Genomic DNA, 26473 nt, shown 5'->3' with positions numbered 1-26473 from the left:
AGATCCCACATGCCGCAGAGCGGCTGGGCCCGTGAGCCATGGCCGCTGAGCCTGCGCGTCCAGGGCCTGTGCTCCGCAAGGGGAGAGGCCACAACAGTGAGAGGCCCGCGTACTGCAAAAAAAAAAAAAGTGAGCTGAATGCTGCCCCAGAACTTTCTCATCTGCCATGAGGGAAACTTCCATGCAAGATGCAGTCAGAGAGCCTAAAAGTACAGACAGCTGGACTGCACCAGATTCCAAGGACAAGCTGTAAATGAACGTTGATGTGGCTGCTTTCTGGAAATGTACATGAGGCAGAATTTGGTCTAAGACTCAATTTCGTCCTCACACTCCCACGACAGATTATATGGGAAGCCCAATGGCCCTCGGCTCCCTTGAAATGCTGGAGGCACAGATCGCTGCCACAGTTTGCCAGTAATGGTTGTTGAGGGTTGAACCACATCTCTCCAAAAGATGTATGTTGAAGTCCTAACCGCTAGGACCTCAGGATGTGACTGTATTTGGAGACTGGGCCTTTCAAGAGGTAACTGAAGTTTTAAAAAGGCCATTAGGGTGGGTACTAATCCAGTCTGACTGGTGTCCTTATAAGAAGAGGAAATTTGCACACAAAAAGAGACTCCAGGGATGCATGTGCACAAAAGGAAAGACCGTGTGAGAATACAGGGAGAAGACGGCCATCTGCATGCCAAGGAGAAAGGCCTCAGAGGAAACCAAACCTGCCGACACCTTGATCTTGGGCTTCCAGCCTCTAGAACGGTGAGAAAACTTCTGTTGTTGAAGCCACCTAGTCTGTGGTATTTTATTATGGAAGCCCAAGCAGACTAATACAACAGTGAAAAAGCAGTCTTAGGTGTATACACACACACACACACACACACACACACACACTCTGCTCCACTCTGAGGATGCTCTAGCTGGTGGAGCAAATGCTCAGTCTCCCCGGTACCTTTACCTGGACCTGCCTCTTGGGACAGAACAAGCCTCTCTCTCCTCCTTCCCTCAAGCACTATTCCCACATGCACAGCCTGATTCCTAGAAGTCCTGGCCCCTCCCTAGCTAACCTAACAAAAAGGAAAAAAAATCATCCACATCAAAAGTTTAGTTGTCAGATAATACGTCTTTTATAAACGTTTACCAGTATGCAAAGAATACATACAAGGGAGGCAGAAACAATAAAATGACCTATAACCCTACCTTCCACCCAGGAAGATTTACTTATGTTTTTAACAAAAAGAGATTTACCGTTCCATGTGCATTTTTAACAGGTTTCTTAACCGCAAAAGGAACCAGCAATGTAAGTTCCACAGGTGACCTTGAAAAAAATGTCCCTACCTCTCCAAGCCCAACTTCCTCATCTGTAAAATAAGGGCAGTGAGGACCTCTCCAAAGTTGTGTAAAACAAGACTGCATCTCAAGTACCTGGCGGTGCATGTAGAAGGCACTCAAGAAGAGGTGCCACTATTATGAGCCTAGTTAACTGTTGGCAACAATGGGTCATTACAAGCAAGAATTTTTGACAAAGTCATGGGATAGGGAGAAGACTCTTTTTAGGCAAAGAGAAATGAAAATCACCCAAGGCTGGGTCCTCCGCTTACCCAGTCTAACGCACCCATCCGTGGATTCACCAAAATCAAGGTGAGACTTGAAAACAGCTCAGACCGGAAGTATGGTTGGCTTATGTTTAGTCTTAACTCCACCTGGGTCTAACTCTTTTACAAAACCTAGCTCTACCAGATTGCTAAATTGGACCATTATTAATTTGTGTAACAAAAGTAGAAGGCTGGCAAGTCCTCTGGGGCTTCTAAGCACGCTCCTCCATCAGAAATCCGGGAGTGGAATCGGAGCCCCGAGCTGGGGTCTCCCTAGTCCCGTGGAAGGTCTCCTCCCTCAGATTTGCGCGGGGGCTCTTTCCAGCTCTGAAATTCCATGATGCGGTTTGTTCCGGGGAGTGGCCCTGGCAGTCAGCCCTTTCATGTGTGGTCATTAAATACACACCACAGTGAAGCCTGACTAGAAAGTTCCGGGAACACACCCTCTGGACGCTCTCACCATCCAGAGGAGTGAAGCAGAACACGCAGCCCACGATCTCGGCCCGGCTCTCTCCAACTCCCCGGCACGCACGGCTGCGGGGCCCAGGATCAGGCTCTGGCTAACCGACCGCGCACTCCAGCCACACTGTGTCCCCAACAGGCCCAAATCCAGACCCCCGAAAAGCTGCAGTCATCATCTGCAAAAGCGGGCACGCCCATCTGAATAGCCATTAGTCACAGAGTGGTCCTCTCATTAATATTCATTTCTGTAACTGTTCAGTATTCTGGAATGACCTAAATGGGAAAAAATTTGAAAAAGAACAGATACGTGTGTATGTACAACAGAATCACTTTGCTGTACACCTGAAACTAACACAACATGGTTCATCAACGATACTCCCCTATAAAATAAAAAAATTTTTTTAATGTACATGGACTTTAAGACACTTTTCTTCCATGGGTGTGAAACGAGGTGGGAAGACGGCCTGTGATTCAAATCCATCTGCTGGGGAATACAGACTAAGGATCATATTTTCCCTAAAGAGAAAAAATCTAAAGGTCAAGCAGGAATGACTAGCGGCAGAACCACGGCCTGGAAGCAACCCAGCAAATTGAGACTCATGGGGCAGGAAAAGCACCGAAGCCCCAGCAGAGCAGAGAAGGCGGCGAGGAGTAGAGGGGAGACACACACACACACACACACACACACACACACACAGACACAGACACACACACACACACACACACACACACACAGACACACACACACACACACACACACAGACACACAGACACACACAAACACACACACACACACACACACACACACACAGCTGCGTGATCATTTATGCTCCAGCTTTAAAGCAAGGCAAGCTGTGCAAAGCCCCAATTCACCTTAGATCGCCGCGCCACCTAAAAACCGCGTGTCGGTAATTAACAACCCGAGGAGCGCCCCGAGTGGAGGAGGAAGGCGGCCGGCAGGAAGTCTGCGGTCAGGGGCCTTTTCATTTTCCCACTGTTTCCATTTTCAGCTCAAGTGCTACGATGAGCCCCGCTGATCAGAAAACCGCTGTGCGACGTTAAAGACCAACCTCTGGATCTGAATTCAAGGCTCCCCGTGACCCAGCTCCCAAGTCTGACAGTGGATGCGACCATGAAGAAGAGCCCGTGTCGGTCTGCCCTTCGCAGGGGAAGTGGAAACTCAGTCATTTTACTGTTGTCACAGCTGCACAGAAGCCGAACGACCCTGGGTGTTAGATGTGCTGTGTCCACCCTCTGGGGTGAGGTGAAGGCCAGAAAGGGCGGAGTCCCCAGTGGCCATGGAAACCTTCAAGAAGGTTTCAACGGCCAATTCCAAGCCTCTTATTTCGGTTGCAAGGTAAGTCTTGGAAGCTCTTACCTGAACTCTTCCATCAGGGCATCATGAAGTTAGAGGATTCCAGGATCTGGCTAGAACTCCTGCTGGCCCGGTTAGTAGACTTATACTCAGTAGTCATCTTGGTTTTGCTAGGTGGCTCCCCCAGTGCTCTCATAAGGGCCTGATAGCATCGGTACAGCTCAACTCAAACGCTGGGTAATTTCTGTCTAGCATCCAATGCCCCATCTTGGGAATCAGCACCCCCAGTTTGCTTTGGGATCCATCCTCCCCCACTCCCAGCCCAACTCTTGGACTAGACATCTGACCCCAGCAACACCAAAGAGATTTATTCATTGAACACATATTAAGCCGAGCATTGTTCTAGGAGCTGGGGATGTGACAGTAAACAAAATATAAAAATCCCTGGACTTCTCTGGTGGCGCAGTGGTTAAGAATCCGCCTGCCAATGCAGGGGACATGGGATCGAGCCCTGGTCCAGGAACATCCCACATGCTGCGGAGCAACTAAGCTCGTGCGCCACAACTACTGAGCCTGTGCTCTAGAGCCCGTGAGCCACAACTACTGAGCCCGTATGCCAGAACTACTGCAGCCCGCGCACCTAGAGCCCGTGCTCCACAACAAGAGAAGCCACTGCAATGAGAAGCCAGCGCACCTCAAGGGAGAGTAGCCCCTGCTCGCCGCAACTAGAGAAAGCCCGCGTGCAGCAACAAAGACCCAACGCAGCCAAAAATAAATAAACAAATAAATAAATTTATTTTTTTTTAAATCCTTGCCCTCATGGAGTTTCTATTCCAGGACTTCTGTGAAAACTAGTGGAAAGAGAAGTACCCTTTCTTTGTACTGGGATTGCTCAGAGGATGGGATGGAAGCTGGAAGCGCAGACAGCTATCCTGCCACCACAAGCAGAGATAAGGCATAAAAGACCAGATCCTAGAGTCCCTGAATCCTGCCCTACTGACACTCAGTTCCCTGAGCCAAAACAAAGTCTCTTTTTGGCTTTGTTGAACCAATTTGACTGGGGTTAGGAGAAGGAAGATTTGCATCTAAAAGACTCCTGACCCATATATATATATACATACACAATGGAGTATTACTCAGTCATAAAAAAAAAATCTGCAGCAACATGGATGGACCTAGAGAAGATCATACTAAGTGAAGTAAGTCAGACAAAGAAAGACAAATATCGTATGATATTGCTTATGTGGAATCTAAAAAAACGATATAAATGAACTTATTTACAAAACAGAAATAGACTCACAGACATAGAAAACAAATTTACAGTTACCAAAGGGGAAAGGGCAAGGGGGATAAATTAGGAGTTTGGGATTAAAATATACACGTTACTAAATATAAAATAGATGAACAACAAAGACCTACTGTATAGCACAGGGAACTCTACTCAATATCTTGTAATAACCTATAATGGAAAAGAATGCTAAAAGGAATACATATATATATATATATATATACACACATATATAATATATATATGTATATATGTATATGTATATATAAAGAATATATATATTCTTTTCAGTTATACATATGTGTATATATATATGTATATATATATACATATGTATATACGTATATATAAAGAATATATATATACACATATGTATAACTGAATCACTTTGCTGTACACCTGAAACTAACACAACACTGTAAATCAACTATATTTCAATAAAAATTTAAAAAAACAAAAACAAGAAAACTCCTGACCAATCCCCTAAGACTTCCTCAGATATCCGAGGCAAGTCTGGAAATGCCATAAAGACAGGTGGCTTTTCTGAAACTGGCCCTTGAACATTCCTCACCCCCAGGCACTCCCCCCCCCATGCGGTCATTTACAGTTTGAAAAAGACCTCCCTCCAATAACCTCCTGAGACAGAGGGTCCAGTTCACGGCCTCTCCCACTGTGCGTTAGGAACCAGACCATGTCAACAGCCCCAAAACGACCAGAGACTAGATGATTCCAGCCACCTCCTGGAGCTCTTGAAATTGCGGGCTACTGCTGACAGCTACAGGGAACATCGCCTTCATTTCCCAAAGAGCTAGATCACAGTGGCTTTTCTCAAGGTGGCTACTGGGCCCCTGTGCTTCTTAAATTGCTTTCAGCCCAGGCAGGACGCTCCGAGACCCTCTGTACACCCACTGTTGCAGGAGGGCCTCAACTAGACACACATCTAACCGAAGTTAATTGACCACATCCTATTAAACAGGAATCCTAATAGCCAGCTATTTTAGACTCATCTCACTTCCCCATCATCCACTTCTACCACAGCGCTAGGCTGATGGAGAGTCAGGGTGTGTGTTAAAAGAATATGGGAAGGGGGACGGTGACGACTCCAGAGTTCAGAGATGAAAAGGCTTTGGGGAGACTATCTCGAGGAAGAGAGGTGCCAGGCATTACATCTGCATAGCAGACACTGCATTTTTCCTTAGTGTGTATTTTGGGGCGATCCAGTGCAGGCTGGTGGAAATTATGGGGGTGGCTACAGTTTGCCCTAAAACACCCCTTGCTGCTGCCACCAGAGGGGCTTATATCCAGTCTCACTCTAATATCAAGAATAAGTTACTTTCCATTCTTGTTTCAAAGAAATAATACAAAGATGAATGTATAAAAATGTTTATTGTGGCTTTTTTTTTAAAGGGAAAATCTTTGTTTTAAAATACCCAAAAAAAGAGAATGATTAAATATATCCAGGCCTCCCCTTTGAAGGCAGAGGCAATGCAGAGAGCACACAGGAAACCCCCATCTGGTATGTGTGTGTGTGTCTCTTTCACTTTTGCAAAAGGAAAGACAAAGTCATGAGCTGGGTTTGGTTTTGGTTTTCTCTCCCCACCCCCTCTACTCCTGCTTCCTGTTTAGGGGAGCCTGTTCCCCCAGCCCTGAGAGTATCAAGGCACAGCTTCCCAGGAAGAGGCTTCCTTCTCAGGGCACTGCTGTAACCCTTCTGGGAATGGCGCAAGGTGTGTAAAGAATGGCTCCACGGTGCCACAATACCTAGGTCCTCGTCACTACACAAACACCCTCTCATCTGAATTCCTTCTTCACGTTGGTTGAGGACCATTGAGTGCACAATGCTTCCTAGAGCTATTATTATGTCTTATCAACCACTGAGCAGTTGTCCATTTTCCTTCCAGCTCAGGGATCGCCCTGCTATCCATTTTTCCTCCTCAATCACAGAAAGGAGGTTTTCACACAGACACTAGCCCATGTTTGCACACAGAAGTTAATGCATCTGAAGTCCAACAGACGTGGGAATCCCAGCTCTACCACTTACCAGCTGTGTGTCTTCGGGCGGCCGCAACAAAATCCCGCAGACTGGGGGGCTTATAAACAACAGGAAATCAATTTTGTGCGGTTCCGGAGGCTGGAAATCCAAGATCAGGGTGCCAGCATGATCTTCCCGCTTCATAGCTGCCACCTTCTCTCTGTGCCCGTACCCGGTGGAAGGGGCTGGGAGCCCCCTGGAGCCTCTTTTATAAGGCACTAATTCCATTCCTCAGGGCTCCATCCTCATGACCCAAGCACCTCCCAAGTTCCCTCCTCCTGATACTTTCACCTCTGGGAATTAGGATTTCAACATACGAATTTTGAGAGGACACAAATATTTAGACCATAGTGCTGTGTTACCTTAAGTTAATTACAGAACTTCTCTGAGTCCCATCTAAAAGTGACTGCTACCTTCACCAGCTTGTTGAGATGACTAAGTGATTTAACAAAGATAAAGGACGCCCACGGAGTCAGCAGTCAACACATATCTTTTAAGTGAATTTTAACCCTATGGATGATCTACAGGCCTCTCGGACACGCATGGAGATTGTGGACGTGGCTTTCAGATAAGCACTTGTGTATTGATGGGTTTCCCTCTTCCTGAAAGTCCATTGATAAGGTGCTTTGGGACAAGGATGGGAGTTCTCTTCTCTTCCCAGTTGTCAAGTGAAACTTCCCTCCTACCCTTTGTGGCTCACTCGTTCAGACACAAAAGCATGTATTCAACAAACCTTCATTTTATTGCAAGTCTGTGACAGGGCAGGCACTGGGGACTCACTTGGTGCTCTCTGAAAGCCTGTTACCTAGTATGGACCAAAACCTAAACAAGACCATCCATGCTGAGTTTGATGGAGGTTCTGTTAGGAATCTGGACGGCAGTCAAATCAAACTGGCTGCCATCAGTACGACCGACACTCTCACACACTGCAGTCGGAGCATAAATAGATACAACCATCTAGATAACCCTCTGGCCACACCAATCAAGAGCCTTCGATAGTTTATAACCTGTGCATTCCCCTTCTGAAAATTTATTTCAAAGAGACATTAAGAAATTCAGACGAAGGTTTAGGTACAGAAAGGTGTACTGTGGCAATATTTTAAGAGGGAAAATCATTTTCAAAAATGTTCAACAAAAGAGAATGACTAAATTACATCCATACAATGACATATCCGTACAATGGAATATTATGACATCCATATGATGGAATATTACAGTGTTTTCAAAGAAAATTGGATGACATGAGAAAAATGCCTATGATTCAGTACAAAGCAGCAAAAGCAAGACACACTGTAATATATGCATGATAATTTCTATGCATCTATATGAATACATGTATTCGTATAGATGCATAAATATGTGCATTTGTATGGACGCACAGAAAAACAGACTACAGGTTAACAGAGATCCTTCCTGGGCGGTAGGATCAGGGGTGACATTTTTGGAAGTGGGTTTCATTTTTTCAAAATTCTCCATAATATGCCTGAATTAAGTTTATAATCTGAAAAAAAGAAATATATATATATACACACAAACCATTGTTTTACTTTGATATTACAGGGCAGGGGTGGGGTGATGATGGAAAGGAGCCAGAGGTGTCGCCAACCTTGCCACTTGATAGATTGTATGCCAAGAAATGTCAGCTCCATTGAGACAGGGATCTTGTCTGTTTCATCCCCGGCTGTTTCCTTAGCACTTGGTAGGGTCCTGGCACACATGGAAGGCATTCAATAAATGCTTGTTGAATAACTGAATGAACGACTGCACTCCAGCTCCAATGTTCTTCCTCTGTGAAGTTCCCTGACCTCCCCTAAACTAATTACTCCTCTTTTTCTAGAGGCCCAGAGCCGTTATTACAAAGCTTTACAGCTCACAATCATGGGTCTGTCACCACTCGCTAAATTGCAAGTTATCTGAATGCAGGAACTAAGTCTTATTTAGATTTGTCTCTGTAGTCAGATGAATGTTTGGTCAATAAATATTTGAGCGAAGGATGGAGGGGTGGAGAGATGTCAGCCTGTTCATACTGGATTAACAGTAATTATTCTCTTCAACTGAGATTTAACTGTAAATGCTATCAATTTTGAGAACCGCTAACACAATAAACTCTGAGTTGGGAGAAACAGTCTTAGGAATAGTCTCAGCAGTCAACTGCAAAGTTGTTGATGGTTTTAGCCCTGACACACTTTCTTCTAACAAAATTTTACTCAGAACCCCAAAATATAAAACAGGCACAGAGCCACTCTGAGGAGGGTGGGGTTCTGGAACCCTCCTTGACATTAAGTTGTCTGCTCTGGACCCTCTGGGGCTGAAGCAGCAGTTTAAAAACTGCCAACGTTGACATCCGTTAGTAACAGGTGAGAGGGTCCCCAGAAGGGAGTGGAAGACCAGGACCAGAAGCCCTGTTTCCTGACCCCTCACCCAGTGCCCTTTCTACTTAACGGCACCTCCTCTTACAGTCAGGGTTACCCTTGTTTTAGGACAAATCAAACCCTCAGCTATGGCAGCCAAGGCTTACATGCTGAGAACTCAGTGCTCTGAATTCATGGCTCTTTTACCTCCTATGAAAATCAAGGAGGAATGTCGCTGTGACTTTCCAATGACAACATCCTTCACGTCGCTTGAATCCCACTTTCAGGAAGGCACTTGCTATCGGACCTATATTTATTTTTGAATTCTCAATTTGGTTTTACAGACACAGGAAACAAACGTCTGCACAAGCCTCAAAAGAATTCTTTCCAGAATCCTGTAGAAAAGAACCCTGAACCACTCCCCTCCTGAATTAAATGGATTATCCTAAAATGGGCAAGGCCACCATTACTACTTAATATTTTTAAGCACATAATTGTCTTTCATAGGATGGCCCACACTCTCCCAATAAAAGCTGTTTTATCACAGGTGGCTAAAACATTGCCTGTTCAGTTTCTGATTTCAAACCTGTGTTTCGATTTTTGAACAGCAAAATTATACAGAGCCCTACATACCGTAAAACCTTGGCTCTTCTTAAAGGATTCACAACCTACCTCTTCCATTTTCAAAATAATCTCCATTCCAGTACTTTGGCATAGACTCCCAATAATAAGTACTGTCTTAATTAGACCTTCCAATCCCTAATCCCTAAATCCTTACAAGTCTGCAAGTGTGAATCCCAAAACCACTGTAGCTTACACAGCCACACGCCCCATTAAAAAAGGGCTGCACGTCTGTAATGACATTGTATTGCTTTTTCTTTCTTTTTTTTTTTTTTAATTAAGCATTTGGGAGAGTTCTCCCTGTGGGTTGTTATTTTATGGGGAAAAAAAGGAGATCAAAGGTGATGAGATACCGCAATGAGGAAACCAGCTCTGAGGATATTTACCAATGGATGTCAAGTGCCACTGGCTAGCAGAGAAAATGAAGGGGGCCCTCAGTTTTCTACCAAGCACAATGACCGCCAGAAGTGATTCTGAAAGCGAGAGATGGCTTCTTCTGTGGTGCAAGAGCTCTACAGTTAACCCATCCTCTCTCCCACAGCCCAGGAGTGGGGCCTCAAAAGAGGCAGCCTTTTGATATGAAGATTACACAGGGCAGCATCTTTCAGGGAGACAAAGAGATCAGACCCCACACACAGCGCACAGGGCGAGTCTCTACGGGGCCTTAAAGCCTGGGGTCTTGGTTCCCAGGAGGAAGGGTCTGACTTTGGTCCAGCCTACACTGCTCATCTCCGGGGCAGCCCACAGCCGCAACCTGACGACCCCAGACAGACCCAAGAGCCCACACTGAAGCAAGAAATTCTCTGCCCCGCAACTATTTACACACTTTCCCTTTCTCCTGCCACTTCTCCCGGGGCCCTCCCAGGGTGAACTGAGGGCACCATTAGCAACTAACTGAGACTGAAACGTAACCTCCTCCGTGGCCTCTGATTTCAGCAGGAGCAATGCAAACAGTGGAGTTTTCAATCCTGTCCCAGAGCGCTTTTAAGCTATTACTTATTTTGCACTTTAGACATTCATCAATAATCTTCTTCCACCCCTCCCCCATTAAGTAATAATAATAGAAACTCTTTCAAAATGGCTCCAAGTTCATTTTGAGAAAGTGAGTTGAAAACCTCTGCCCTTCTAATGAAACAAGAGGGCTTCATTCAAACAACCCAATCGAAAAACAGGCGGAAGACCTAAACAGACATTTCTTCAAAGAAGAGAGTTGCATTCAATTGAACTTAAATTTCATCATCTGAAAAACAGGAGACCCTAAACCTTCTATAGCTCCTGGTTCCCAAGAATAAAATTCAAATTTCAGAACCTTCAGAGCCCTCCAGGTTGGTGGCCGACCCACCTCTCCAGCCTGGAGCTTCTTGTGTCCCCAGACATCGCTCTCCTTCCCACCCCACCCTGGTTCTGGCAGGTACCCTCACCTGAAGTGTCTGTTCTCTCCTCTTAAATCCCCCCAGCAAATCTCCACTCATCCTTCAGGGTCCAGTGCAAAAACATCACCTCTCCTGTGAAGTCTTCCTCAACACCCCTCTCTAAATCAATCACCCCTCCCTTCCTTAGCTGTTTCTCTCTCTCTTTGTAACCCCAATCACATTTGGCCCCATTAGACAGTTAATCATGTGTGCTTCTGTCCACCTCGATAGAATGATTCTTCCTTGGGCCAGTCTCTCGGCATGCCAACGTCTGCTTTAGAACCCATTTTAAACCAAATTTAAGCAGTTCCCTGAACCCCTCTGAGTTTCCACTACTTCATCTGTAGAATGAAGTTGACAGACTCTCTCTCTAGGTTACAGAGTTTGGTAGGCTCTCGTTAGGAGAGTCAAGCTTCAGATGGCGACTGATTAGCTAACAAGACTTTGAAGATGCCTTAGAGGACTGAAATTACTTCAGCTATACATATGCGACTCCTAAACGTATTTCTCTTATTTAACACCTAGAGTCCTAAGAGAATCAATAGTCTTCCCAAAGGGTACAGCTTAAACCCAGGAAGGAAAACATCCCCTTAAAAAAGGGGGGAAGGGGCAAAAAAAGAGAGAAAAAAGTAAACAAAAAAACTTAAATCCAATGCATAGAAAGTTCTCCAACACTTCAGAGCTGCACTATTCAGTATGGAGCACTTGAAATGTGGTGAATCTGAATTGAGATGTGCTGTAAATGTAAAATATACGTGAGTTTCTGAAGACTTGGTACAAAAAAAGAAATGCAAAGTATCTCAATAATTTTTAACATGTATTGCCTCTAAAAATGATACTACTTTATTTGTTTGTTGTTTATGGCTGCGTTGGGTCTTCATTGCTGTGTGCAGGCTCTCTCTAGTTGCGGCGAGCAGGGGCTACTCTTCATTGCGGTGTGTGGGCTTCTCGTTGCGGTGGTTTCTCATTGCACCGGCTTCTCTTGCTGCGGAGCGTGGGCTCTAGAGCGCAGGCTCAGCAGTCATGGTGCGCGGGCTTGGTTGCTCCGCGGCACGTGGGATCTTCCCGGACCAGCGATCGATCCAGTGTCCCCTGCATTGGCGGGCGGATTCCTAACCACTGCGCCACCAGGGAAGTCCCAGTACTACCTTAGATATTAATTTCACCTGTTACTTCTTACCTTTTTAATGCCACTACTAGAAAGTTTAGAGTGACATATGCAGCTAACAGCATCTTCTATTGGGCAGCGCTGCGCCAGCAGGGTACTCCGAGATGAATCTTCAGATCCCGGCACACACTGCTTACAGCGTTACAATAACCGTAACTTTGAGAACTGTTCACTTTTTGGCTGTGTCTACATCTAACCAGGGTGTTAAGTGATTTGCTCTTTGCTCTCTTACCTAGTAGCTCATTGTAGAATCAAAGTGGAAATGAAATCAGCAGTGAAATTGCTGAAAACTCCATACCTGCCGTCCCAATAAAGGATTTTCTTCTTGGCCACCAATTACTATCAATGTATTCGTCCTTTCGATCAATATTTACTAAGTGACTACTGCTATGGTCTAAATGTTTGTGTCCCCCCAAAATTCATACTGTGAAAACCTAATGCCCAAGGTGATAGTATGAGGAGGTGTGGCCTTTAGGAGGTGGTTAGGTCATGAGGGCAGAGCTCTCATGAATGGGATTAGTGCCCTTCAAAAAGAGTCCCCAGACTGCTCCCTCACCGCTTCCACCCTGTGGAGATACAAAGAGAGGTCAAATGTCTGTTGTTTATAAGCCATCCAGGCAGTGGGATTTTGTTGCAGCAGCCCAAACAGAGTAAGACTACTACTATTACCAGGCTCTATTCTAGGTGCTGGGATACTGTGGCACACAAGACATGGCCTGCTCTGGACGGGCCAATACACCAGTGCACGTAACGACAGAGGTGTGCACATAGGAAGTACTACCCTGGGACACAGGGGAAGGACACCCATCTGCTTACCTGGCCAAGAGGAGATGGATGTTGGTTTCACACAAGAGGTAACATACGAACTGGAATTTTACCTCAAGACACGACCAAGTTGAAGAGAGGTGAGTGTCATCTGAACACAGGTGATAGCACTGGCCCCAAGAGGGGATGTGCTCACCCAGAATTGAGTGTAGGTAAGAAGAGAAGGGGCTATCACTGAATGCCCCACAGAGAATCTACAGCTGTGCTTAAGGCCCTTATAAAATAATTACTTCTTGACCTAATTAGCTAAAACCAAGAACATGTAGATGAGATACACTGGTGAGGTGAAGAGACTAGTCTCCAGTGTCAGTTAGACCTAAGCCAGGATCTTGTCCCAACTTTCCAGCTCTATGACCTCAGGCAAGCTTCTTAACCTCTCGAAGCCTCAGTTTCCTCATCTGTACAATGGGATTGGTAAACGCCCATCTCACCAGGTTGTGGTGAAGAGTAAATGTGATTATCCAAGTACAGCAGTTGGCATACTGTCTGATACACAGTATCACTAAGTGATCACCTCATTAGCGTTATTTTTAGTAAAGCATCGCAACATATGGAATCTAAATGAGGATTTCCCAACTACTGATATTCTGGGCTGGAGTATTCCTTGTGGGAGGCTGTGCTGTGTGTTATAGGATGTTTAGCAGCATCCCTGGCCTCTACCCACTGGATGCAGTAGGACCCACCTCCCCAGCTGTGACAACCAAATTGTCTCCAGACACTGCTGACTGTCCCTGCACTGGGGAGGAGAAGGGAGCAAAACTGTCCCCGGTTGAGAACCACTGCTCTAAATCAGTTAGATGAGGTGGGAAGTTCATCCAGAGCGCCACGTGCTTTGATAAAGTTCGGGGCTTCCCTGGTGGCGCAGCGGTTGGGGGTCCGCCTGCCGATGCAGGGGACGCGGGTTCGTGCCCCGGTCCGGGAAGATCCCACATGCCGCAGAGCGGCTGGGCCCGTGAGCCATGGCCGCTGAGCCTGCGCGTCCGGAGCCTGTGCTCCGCGGCGGCAGAGGCCACAACGGTGAGAGGCCCGCATACCGCCAAAAAAAAAAAAAAAAAGATAAAAGTTCTTGTAAAGAACTGGGAGCACTGACAGACGCCCACCCTCCCTAAGCCCAGCAGGAACGGTCTGAGGGGCCAGAGGTGGAGCGGAAGAGCCTCAGATAGGCCCTGTGTCTCAGGCTGAAGAACCCTGGGCCTCACGCAAACCAGGATTACAGTCTTTCGACTAAATTTCAGTACCTGCTCTGGTGATGACGGGCAGAAATGGGCCTCTGCCCCTGCTACGAGTGCCAGCCAGCAGAGGAAGCCCCACCAGGCCTGTAGTTAAGGGGGTGGGGGCGGTGGTGACTGGCCCCTGTGCAAGAAGAACTCAGAAAGTCCTCTTCCGCATACCACAGGCTCGAATGTGGAGACCAAGGCCAGTCGGTCCCGGCCTGTGCGATGCACCCAACCACGGCTCCTGTAAGGGCTGCCATTCCTCAATAGCTATTCTTCGGAAACGATTTTCATCCTTCTCAGAGTCCCGCTGCAGAAATGGCACTGACGGGTGCCCTCTGTTGTATTTTTTCAAGTGCCACTTCTTAAAGCTAACGGGAACCTGAGGGGTAATTTATGTGCATAATTGGGGGCGGTGGGGAGGGAAGCTATGGCCTTTGCATTCAGCATGGAACTGCAAGCTGATTTTTCACCAGATAAACTCAGCTTTTGCAAAACACTACACAGACGCACAGCTAAGCTTTGGCCTTGGCATGGGAGGTGCGACAGCACAGCAGATGGAGGGTCAGGGCATCCAGAAAGACGATATCATAGGAGCCTAGACGGAGGACCCTTTTGATAAACCTCACAGGGTAAGTCACACCTACGAAACGGATAAACATTAAAACATTTGCTCAGGATTCCAGCAGAATGAAACACAACAGCATTGTTGTCAACACAAAGATTAAAATCTTAGAATGAGGAAACACAGTGCATTTATTTTAACAACATGCATACACTGGTTTTGCGTCCATTTTCAATGTATTTTCACATCTCATTTCTCATTTAATCCTCACCACCACCGCGGAAGAGAGATAATATTACTACCTTCCCTTGGCAAACGAGGAGAGCAAATCTCTTGCGTTTGTGACTTGTATTCAATCAATTATTAAGCCCCTACAATGAGCCGGGCACCCTCCCAAGTCATCGAGTGTAGCCAGGTACTACACCAGATGTTGCTGAAGCGTGTAGGGTCTTGAGGTATTTCTCCAGGAGGAGTATCATTGGCCCTTGGTTAGGATGACTATCTATCTGATGGGCACAAAGATCCCACCCTGTGCGAGATGTCTAGCATCCCTTGGCCCTGCCCACTAAATTGAAGTCCTCAATCCTTGGGACAAACAAGCACGGCGAGACACATTTCCAAATGTGGGGGCCAGCGGGGAGCCCCCAACTGAGAGCCCCTACTAGACCTTCAGAGCAACAGTCAGACAGCCATGGTTTAACTCTCGTGTCATCAATTCCTCTCTGTGTGACCTCAGTCTCCCCACCTCGCCTTGTAAAACGGTGATTATAATAGGTAAACCTTGTAAGATTCCTGTAAGGAATAATACACGTTAAGCACCTGACCCACGTCAGCCTCCAGGAAATAATACCCAATAGATATCTGAATTTCTTTGTCAGCTCATCCCCCTTATACCCTCATCTCCTTCGATCTTAAAACCCCCTTCTCAGGGAGCCTCCCCTGACCGCTCCATTTAAAAGTGCAGCCCCCTCACTGCTTCCATTTCACTTCCCCCTTCCCGGCTTTATTCTTTCTCTGCAGCACTTGTCACCATCAAACATGCTCTATGGTTTAAACATGCATTTGTTTACGTCTCCGTCCACTGAAGGTACCATGAGGACATGAAGCATGTCTGTTCGGGTCCCTGCTGTATCTCCAGCACCGAGCACAGAGCCTAACTCTTAACAAGCATTCAACAGAAATATCTTGAGTGATGTCGAAGGGATGCAGTGGAGAGCCAGGGCCTGAACGCTGGTCCTGGGCTGCAAATTCTGTGCTTTTTTTCACCACAGTGAACGGTCATGAACAACAGCATTGAAGGTAAAATACGTCAACCGTTAAGAAATGTAAAGTGTTACAACACTACCTTAGAGGCCTTTGTGTTTTCCCTCTTCTGCGATCCTGTGAAGTTAACAGTTTCTAACAGAAACCCATCCACCAGCCCACTGCACTGGCGTTGTCTTTGTGGGGTTTTTTTCACAAGGCTTTTAAGATAAGCACTCAAGCCAGAGATTGATCAGGATTTCAACGCTTACATTACCGAGTTTCTTTATTTCTATCCATACCTATCTGAGTGGGACCTGAACTCCAGTGATACTGGAAATATCATTCCTGCCCATACTATGTATCCAAGGCCGAACTCGGACTCACCACTGCCCGAACAAGCTCCGGGTGAGCACTGGATTACTCAGACTTGACTGTGGCAGGTCTGACAATCAGCAACTATATTCAAGACCAGTTTGCACCTGGGGTCCCAAAGTCCAGGGGACATTCGATCTAGCGCAAAGGGGCCTGGGAAGGAAACATTTTCATTGACTCTAGAAAAGAAAATTTAATGTTAAAAATATGAATTTTCCATATTCATTGACTCTAGAAAAAGAAATTTAATGTTAAAAATATGAATTCATGTTAAATATTAATCGAAACAAACACCCCCATCTAACGTGTCATACCAAGTTACATGCCATTTATGAAACTCAGGCATCTGAGGAGGGAGAAGGAAGAAGGACAAAGGAACTCAGTCATCCCACTGCTCTCAGCATATTGTGATGAATCACCATTTACAACTGCATCATAAGTAGATTGACAGATTATATTATCTACTTCCACCTAAACTAATCCTCATAAAACAGAATAGAAGCTTAAAGAGATCCCAGTCAAGAAACTACAGCCTGGAGGGCGTTCCCTGGCAGTCCAGTGGTTAGGACGCGGTGCTTTCACTGCCGGGGCGCAGGTTCAATCCCTGATCAAGGAACTAAGATCCCGCAAGCCGCTCGGCGTGGCCACATTAAAAAAAAAAAGGAAAAGAAAGAAACTACAGCTCGGAGATAATACTCATAACGCACATACACAGGAAAATGGCATCCCTCTCTCTCCCGGAGTCTTGTACGCCGTATCACAAGGCAAAAAGGATGAGAGGGCTTCCCTGGTGGCGCAGTGGCTGAGAGTCCGCCTGCCGATGCAGGGGACGTGGGTTCGTGCCCCGGTCCGGGAAGATCCCACATGGTGCGGAGTGGCTGGGCCCGTGAGCCATGGCCGCTGAGCCTGCGCGTCCGGAGCCTGTGCTCCGCAACAGGAGAGGCCACAACAGTGAGAGGCCCGCGTACCGCAAAAAAAAAAGAAAGAAAGAAAAAGGATGAGAGACTTGGAGTTGACTGGGAGTTAGATAACAGAACTTCCCAGATGGTGATGAACATGTGGATTTACGATCACTATTGTTAGAAACTTAGAAATATCCTTATCCTACCTATTTAGATAATGGGAGTGATATGTATACACTTGCTATAAACAAAATATGTGGGGGATGGCTGCTCACATACGTTTTACCAATAGGGTGTGGTGAGTACTCCGGATGTCGGCTCACCGTCCACTCCACCCCCTTCCAGAAGGTCTTTCTATACCGCAGAGGCTACTGATTTAAAAGCTGTGGTTCCCAGGCTTCCTTGAAGCTAGGGTTCTGAATGTGAGTTTGACTCCCCCAGATAGAAGCACTCACTTCAGATTTAGAAAGAGGCCATGAGTAAGAGGCCTTCCTGCCTTTTGGGTTGTTTCCACCCTCCCGGTGATGGGGGTGTGAGGGTTTTTTCTACAACAGCATGGAAGGGACCACTCTCTGGCTTTCTGGGTGTCGAGAGGTGGCTGCAGTGGGGAAGCATCCCGATTCTGGAACTGAGATCTCTGATCCCAGGTTCTCAGTGTCGTTAGTTTGTTCTTGGATTCAGTAGTTCCAGAGACAGTCTCAGAGGTGGTAGCACACTTAGTAGGTCAGTTTTTTTGAGCAGCCATGCCAATATATGTTTGCCTATATGTTATTACATATACTGTTACTATTAGCTGAGACTCATTCATGGAGGTCCAGCCGACGGCCCTATGTCTCCAGCCTTCCCAACAATTTGGTAAGGACCAGATTCCCTCCATTAAATACTTTTCCGCTTAAAATACCTAGACCGCTTTCTAGTTCCCGCCCCGAAGCCTGACTGAATCCTAGCAAACCAGGAGCAAAGAGGTTTGGGAGACAAATAAAACAGACCGCACCAGAAGCTATCGGGATACAGTAAACCAACCTGGCTCTTCCCTCTGGGCCGTATGCATATTGGTGAGGTGGGCAAGGGGGCAGAAGAGACGTCTTTGCCAATCACTTATTTACACTTTAAATGTTTCCTAAGCACGTCTGGGCCAACCTTAGAGGCTATAAAGAGGAACCTGGTCAACGTTCCTCAAAATGTGGAGATGTACAAGTAAACAAACAACTACCACCCATGTCTAAAAGGGCTAGAGAAGAGAAATGACGAAGGCCATGGGAGTTCAGTGGCCTCGAAAGAAAGTAAATATCCACATCGGTGACATTTTCCTCAAGAAACATCACGATGCCTATTTCTCTGTGAACTTCCAGGTTTGAGCTCCACGTGAAATAACTCACTCCCCCGCGTCCCCATTCTGACTCTTACCAACCTCATCAGTTAACCAGAGAGAGATGCTAACTGCAAGCCCTGAGGCTCTGAAAATAGGTGCAAATTTCCCAAGCACAGCAGAAAAGACTCAGAGGCCTGCATGCCGGCAAAGCCTGTATGAAGCAGGTGATCAGGGCTTATCAGGTACCTCCAGGCCCTCAGTTGCAGCCTGAGTGCCGTTTTTCATCACCTTACTGAGGTTATGGAGTGCACCATGGTTTACAAAAAGTACTTTCACAATTTACAGAGGTGGGTCTGAAGCCATCAACTGTAAGACACTGTCATTTCATGTTCTTCCGAGAAAATAAAAGGCTCTCCGTTAAAGGTCAGCACAGTACTAAGATACTATCAATTACAACACATCAAATTTCATAAAAAGGAAAACGTGGGGAAAAAAGGAGTGTTTCAGAATTGATAAAATATAATAATTCATAGGGTTAGGCGGAGAGGGGAATGCCCACACTAGGACCTGGGTCTTTCGCTCCCAAATCATCAGTCCATTCAATCTCTACTTTTCCTGAGTGCTTCCATAAGTCAGGGGCTGTTGATGGCTGTTCTTAACTACGAAAGCCGTGAATCACACCCTGAACATTTTAAGAATTTCCCAGCACAAGCGCAGTTAAAATTCCTGTCAAATCTTTTTTTTTTTTTTTTCTGATTTGTACATTACTGCTTTAAAAAATTGACAACGGGGTGGTCTAGTTTGGGGGGCGGGAGTGGAGGGGAAGTGGGGTTTACATGGTAACCACTTCACCCAAGTGCACCCAAGGGCTGCTGAAGATAAACACAGAAGCACACGCAAGAGGCCTCAGCTCGTCCACCCCTGTTGTGCCCCCTCCCCCAAGAATCCTCGGCCCAAACTCTCCCAGGGCTTCCCATGCTGTCCCCAGTCACGGCCAAGGCCAAGGCCCACGCACACAGTCTCTCTCCACCTCCTAGTCTTAGCTCCTTCCTCCCTCTGCTCCAGACACTCAGAGCTGCCTGTCAGGCACCATGCTGCCGCATGGCACAGACCTGTGCTGCTCTCTGCCCGGAACATTCTGCCTGGGACTGGGCGGACACGTGGCCAGCTCCTTCACTTCCTCCCCGTCTCTATGGTCCAGTCGTCTTGTCAGCGACATCCCGCAACGACCTCTGTATTAAATTGCAAGCCTGGCCTCTCACATCCCTCATTCACCTCCCCTGCTTTGTTTTTCTCTCTTTACACCATCTGACGTGGCACCTATGCGACTTCTGCATTTCCTTAAAGGCTGCCTATCCCACTAGAATGTAAGTTTCATGAGGGCAAAAATAATGTTTCATTGTATCCCCAGTGCCTAGAGCAATACCCCACACAGAGTAGAGGAGACAGAGAGAGAAAAGGAAAGGGCAACTCTGCTCTCACTTTCTGATCAATCACATCTGGTGTGAGATGCATCAAATTACAAATTCCAGGAATTTTTAACGGACAGATCAGATTATTCAATGATCTCAGACGCAGAACTGCCTCCCTCTTCACCTGTGATAAAGATGGGGTCTCAAAAGTCAAGAGAAGAAAAACTAAAAAGCGAAAATGAGTATGTAAAACAACTTCTGTTTCGTCTCAGACTCTGACCTTACAAGCGGCCGTGACTTTCATGGAAGTCTTTCCACTCACCGTCCCCAGATTAAGAAGAGCTTTGTCCTTTTGGTGGATTTAAGAAGGGAAAGGGTGGTACCCGTGCTTGTAAGCCTTTGATTTCCTGTTTTTAAATGGCTGTTGCCCACAGAGCTCGTCATAAGCAAAATGACTCTTCACCCAGATAAATACAAACAGCAGCCTCTGCTGGAGGGCGGATTCTCCCACCCCTCACCCATCAGAAATACCCCAACCGCTCTCCTTCCCGTGCCCAATCACCACTTTTATTTCAGAGGCAACGAAATGAGGACTCCTGGACAGCGGCTATTACCGTGGAAGGAAACTGCCTAAGTGTATCTGTCTTATCTTTGTGCAACTATGAAACTCCCCATTGAGGTACAAACATTTAAACCACCAAGGGGAGACCCCCATGCTAGAAACATCTTATCTTTCAGTCATTTAATGCTGTTTCCAGGATTTAAAACAGCGTCATATCTGAGACCTTCTTGACATCTTTTTAAAGGATAAAGATGTCAGATATAAAAGAACAGTCCCTATGAACTGGTATAACTCCAAATTCATTTCATGTATCAGCAAAAAGATTCTTTAAAATGAAATACATGCAGGGGGGGAAAAAAAAGGCATGATACCAGACTGACATCCTGCAAAGGGGTGGGGATGGAAGGTGAGAGGTATATGCAACTCTATAAATTTAAAAGTTTGTGGTTAAATTTTCTGTCTTTAAACTTAATAATTAGTCACCATAATGACCATAATGATGTATTTGTCTAAAATACATATTATCTATCAAACAAGGTACAAAATCCAGGATGTGATGTCAAATTTTTTTTAATATATATATTCTATAATATACAGAAAAAAAGTACCCATTGCCTCTGGGTCGTAGATTAATGAATGATTGTTTTTCTTCTGTACTTCCTAAATTTTCTCAAATGAGCACATATTACGTTTATAATTAAATTAAAATTATAACACAAGAGCATTTCACATCCAATCTAATCAAGTGAACTACAAAGGGGTAACCCAAGAACTCTTTAAATAAAGGGTATAATCTTTCAATACATTCAAGCAAGGCAAAGAAATCCCAGGCGACAGCGAAAGTAAACATATCACAAAAGGAAAAAAAAAAAAAAGAGAGAGGAAGAGCAAGAGAGAAAAAAAGGCTTTCTCCACAGGTTTTTCTCCTATGAACAGCTTTCAAACAAAACCACAACCCTACGGAGTAACACAGAGGGAAGGTTCAGAGGATCTGTCTTCACAAATGCAGCCTGGCGGCCTCTCAGCTCTGCCTGGCCCGACACAGCTCCATCAGAGGCCAGCCGTCTGGGGCAGGTATGGTCTCGGCAGGTATGCAAGCCACGTCAATGCTCAGGAGGCACTTTCACAGGACGTGATCGCTGATGGACTCAAACCTGTGCAGAAACCACAGGCATGGAGCTCCATTCTCACCAACATCAGGAACGGTTCACGCCCACAGAAGGTGTCCCCTGCAGATGGGTTTCTGTAGGTCAGGGGCTAAATAAGGCCAAGCCTCCCCAGTACCCAGGACACCCAAGCAGTGTCTCACTGCCTCACACTTCAGGGCAGCAAATCTAGGCCATGGGGAATGCTCCTGTCTGGTGCATGATGAGCTTAAACCTGATGCATGACTCGGGGGATCTCAGAGGCCAGGAGGGCAGAGAAGTGTCCAGACCTTGTCCCCTGTATTCCACACCCCTCCTAGAGAGACAGACTTACTGACTAGGTATTCTTGGCAAGGTTTAATGTAACCTTCCCAGAAACTGGAGAAGCAGGTCTCCTAGAGTCTAGCCACTTCATGCATTCATCCAGCAAATATTTTATTGAGAAACTACTATGTACCAGGCACTGTGCCAAACACTGGGGTTAGAATGGGGCCTAAAACCCAGTCCCTGCCCTAAGACTATTAACTCAGTGTGTCAAAGCTCTAAAGAAAACTGCCTTTACCGACAAGGCCCACTTCTGCTGAACCCTCCAACCAAATTAAAGATCAATTTCTCAAGTTTATATATTAGAAAAGTACAGGGGCTTCCCTGATGGCACAGTGGTTGGGGGTCCGCCTGCCGATGCAGGGGACACGGGTTTGTGCCCCGGTCCGGGAAGATCCCACATGCCGCGGAGCGGCTGGTCCCGTCAGCCATGGCCGCTGAGCCTGCGCGTCCGGAGGCTGTGCTCCGGGGTGGGAGAGGCCGCAGCAGTGAGAGGCCGGCGTACCGCAAAAAAAAAAAAAAAAAAAAAGTACAAAAGACAATGAACCCTAGATTAGAATCAGAGGGAGAGACAGCCAGCGCCCCCCTGCCAGCTGTCTCCTTGTATTCTTTCTCTCCCTCCTCACACATTCCAGGTATTCTCTAGCCATCGACGAAGCCAGGAATCCATTTCTTTTTTGAATACTACTTTTCTATTTCAGATAGAAATAGAAATAGCCCTCCTGCCAGAGGGCTCCAAATTTTTAGCAACACAATCTGTGCCACGCTGTGGTCCCTTCTGCCTCTCCCTGGGTGATCTGGAGAAACGGAAACTGCAGAGCCAGGCTAAAGGATCAGCTATCATTACCTAAATCCTTCGGAGAAGCAAAGATTAGCTAACTTTTAAGGAAATTCAAAGCGGTAGGAAAAAGATATAGCATCAGCTGTCATCAACAGTGTAGTTTAATAAAATGGGGGGGGGTAAGTGTTTAATATGAATTTCAAAGCATATTTTTATGTCCCATTGACATTGACATGGAGTTTTCATGGAACCATATGTAATTCAAAACAAGGAAGACCTTTCGGGACTTCCCTGGCGGTCCCGTGGTTACGATTCCACGCTTCCACTGCAGGGGGCGCAGGTTCCATTCCCTGGTTGGGGAACTAAGATCCCACAGGCCTGTCACGTGGCCAAAAAAAGAAAAAAAGAATAAGGAAACCTTTCAATTGAATTACCTGCAGTTCTACATTCAGTAGAATGTATTGAAAGTAGTCTTTGCTATGGACTGGGGGAAGTATCAGAAGAACATGTTCATATAGACACAAATAATCAACAAATGCTATTTTTTGGGGAGGAAGCGGAACCAGGAAGGGAAGCCAAGGTTGAGAGCAGAGGATCAAAGACAGAGGATCCTTATCAGCATAGCCTTGGAAAAGGTTCTGTCCCTGGTTCCAAAAGGCCAGACTGAAAGGAGCTAACACCACTGCTTTCAAGTCAACTTAATGTTCCAACTGGAGCTGGAAATTTTCACAAAGTGCAAATTACAAGTTGGAAATTTCTTCCTGGTATCTCCAGCTAGACAGTTATTTCCTAATTCTCACAGAGGATAAGAAAAGCCCAGGATGCATGAAAACCATGGATAGTAGTAGTCTTTCTAGTTAGTATCTCACCGGACAGCTAACAGGTAGAGAGAAGTTAAAGTACATTCCTGCCAGAGACTAATATTCATCCCTGTTCCAGGCGTTTCTGCAGAGAATTACCTGGCATGTTCGGTCCAGGCAAAACTGTAAGTGGCCTGAACACATCTGTAGTGTCTAGACCAAATCATTCGGCCCTTTGTTTAAACTGCTGGAGCCCCAGTGTATTCGTACACCACCCAGTCCCCAGCCCCACCCCCGCCCCGCCCCGGGGGAGTCTGGCCCGGGATGGCGCTGTCTGTCTGGTCCTGCCCATCGCAACCATCGCCTGGCGGCCGGCAGGCAAGCCAGGTCCATTTTTAAATTCCCTTAGAAGTTTCACAACCACCGGTTTGGGTGAGGAGACAAACACCGCTGTAGTTTGCTGACATGAAACTAAAAATACCCAGCTGCAAACAAAAGCCACCCTTTACAAGGCTGGCTTGGTGTCCTGAGGTTACATGTGGTAGTGCCAGGCCATACGACCATATTCTTGGCAAAGTGGCCGCCATAACAACTGCTCCAGGCCCAGCGGGGCAGAGGGGCCATTCTGCCCTGAGCTGTCAAGGAATCCCGCACCGGGCAGCCCTGCCTGTTTGACGGAAAGAACAGCTTTATGCTGTCGATCCAAATGCAGGCTAGAGGAATTCGGGGCTGCGTCTGGGTTAGATACACACTGAAAGAAGAATGCAGGAGGCAAAAAGAAAACACCAACCCTACAGCCCTGGAAGGAAATGTGTTTGCACCTCCCTCCCTTGCAATTATAAAAGCAAGTTACTGCTGTGACTATACTGAGAAAGGCAACTCGGAGGCGTGAAAAATGGATCTGGGAGCCGATGTGGCCCACTGGGAGCCTGCTGGGGGCTAGGGGTGGAGGACCATGGCTCCACGGGGAGACTCCCGTTACCCCGGAAGCTTCTTTGTAAGGTTTTACCTGTTGGGCTCCAGAGCGGAGCTGCGAACCCGGGGCCGCCACGGTCGAGGTCGTCCCTCCCTCCCCAGGTCTCAAACTTTCCTTCGCGCCCCTCGGAAGGGGCAAGCCTTGTCCCTCCCCGAATCCAGATTTCAGGTGTGGAACTTGTCTAAGCCACCGGGGACTGCGGGGAGGGGGCTCATTCCCACACGGCCCGGCGGGGCTCCGGATGCTCGGAACGCAGGAGGGGGGATGCAACCTGACGGTCAGTCCAGGACCCGACCAAAGTTTCCTCCCAAACTGCGGTGGCGGGCGCGACCCGGGAGCTCTGAGTCCCGCAGCACAGGGTCGGGAGCGGGGTTGCGGGGCGGGAGCAGGCCCCGGGGCACAAGCCGCAAGGTCAAGGCGGAGCTGGAGCCGAACCCCGGGGCAAACAGCTGGCGCCGGACCCCATCCGCAGCCTGGTGGAGGGGCAGTGCCGGGCACCCAACCTCTCCCTACACCTGCTCAGCGCGGTGCCGAGCCCCGGACACGTGGGAGCCTAGCCCCGGGCTCCCCAGCTCGCGGCGGGGACTGGCAACCTCGCCGGGGCGCGCACCCTTCGCCCCCGGCCCCCCCAACCAGGAAGAGGCAGCGCGCTGGGGCGCCGGGCGGCTGGCTCCCGGCGCCTCTTTCATCCTCGGACCTCGGCAGAAGCCGGGAGGGAGTTTCGTTCTCTTCAAACCGACCCTCCACCCTCGGCAGCTTCCCGCAACCTCTACCTTGCCCTGCTACCTCGCAGACAGACGGACAAGAGACACAAAGAAGAAAACAAAACAAAACAAAACTACCGCCCCTCGGGTCTCATCCTCCAGCCTGGAGCCGGGAGGACGAAGAACAGAGAGCACATCCTTCCTCCTCCTCCTCATCCGACTCGGGTATCCGGGCCGACTCGGTCAGCAAGGAACCCCGAGGTGGCCCATAGAGAAGAGGTAAGGTTGGAAGAGGCAGAAACCAGGCGGAGCGAGCGAGGGAGCAAAAGCGCGAGAGAGCAGAAAATAGCCAACAAAACCACGCTAACGCGCCCCCTACCTGGGTGCAACATACTTTGGAAATAGAAGATAACCAGGATAAAGGATCCCAAGCAAGTGGCCAGCACCATCCGGCAAATTCTGTTCATCCTCATCACTTCCAGCAGCCCCGGCTTCATGGCTTTGTCCTGGCTGCGGGGACCCGGGCGTCCGGGAGGCGCGCCCGGAGCGCAGGAGCGGGAAACCCGCCGCGCGGAGCGGAGCCCGGGAGGCGCAGGGCAGGGCTGGGCAGGGTTCGCAGGGAAGATAGGGTTGGCTTCACGGCCGCTCTCGGAGCCCCCAGCCCCGGGCAGGGGTGTGGAAGGCGCCGGAGTTGCTCTGGAAGTGCTGAGATGCGTGGACCCGCCGGCTGCGCGCTCTTGCTCCTCCCGCTGCTCCTCCTCGCCTCTCCGCCGCCGCCTCCGCCCCCGCCAGCAGCCGCCGCTGCCTCCTGGCGGGCCGGGCGGCTGGGGGGCGAGCGGCGGTGGTGCCGCCGCCGCTGCCGCTTTTCTGGCCGCTGTGGCTGTCGGACGGGCCCCCTCCCTCCTCTCCAAAGCCTACTTCATTGCGCTCCAAAGATCCACATATTCCGGGGCTGGGTTTTACCAAATGCAACTCACAGCCCCCGGCGAGGGGAGGGCGCCTGCGGAGAGCCGGGCGGAGGGAGGGACCCGAGCGCCGGGGCGGAGCGTCGCGCTCCCCCCGCCCCTACCCGGGATTTGGTCGCGTCCAGCTGTTT

General features: G+C 47.8%; 1 protein-coding gene across 2 annotated transcripts in view; it reads right to left on the bottom strand.

The window, feature by feature from the left end:
- Positions 1 to 25874, bottom strand: part of CHST11 (carbohydrate sulfotransferase 11) — a gene marked incomplete at both ends in the record, with an annotated part of 282926 nt that extends 257052 nt beyond the window's left edge. Inside the window, one exon of one of the 2 annotated variants that reach the window (XM_082665747.1) lies at positions 25757 to 25874. In XM_082665747.1, coding sequence (XP_082521873.1) covers positions 25757 to 25874 — 118 coding nt within the window. The remainder of the gene's footprint in view (positions 1 to 25756) is intronic. The other variant, XM_082665748.1, reaches the window with a different exon arrangement.
- Positions 25875 to 26473: the final 599 nt, after the last annotated feature.

Source organism: Grampus griseus (genome assembly GCF_964374135.1).
Source record: "Grampus griseus genome assembly, chromosome: 11".
Taxonomy (NCBI): Eukaryota; Metazoa; Chordata; class Mammalia; order Artiodactyla; family Delphinidae; genus Grampus; species Grampus griseus.
The sequence above is the reverse complement of the archived record's forward strand: the minus strand, read 5'-3'. Positions and strand labels throughout refer to the sequence as shown.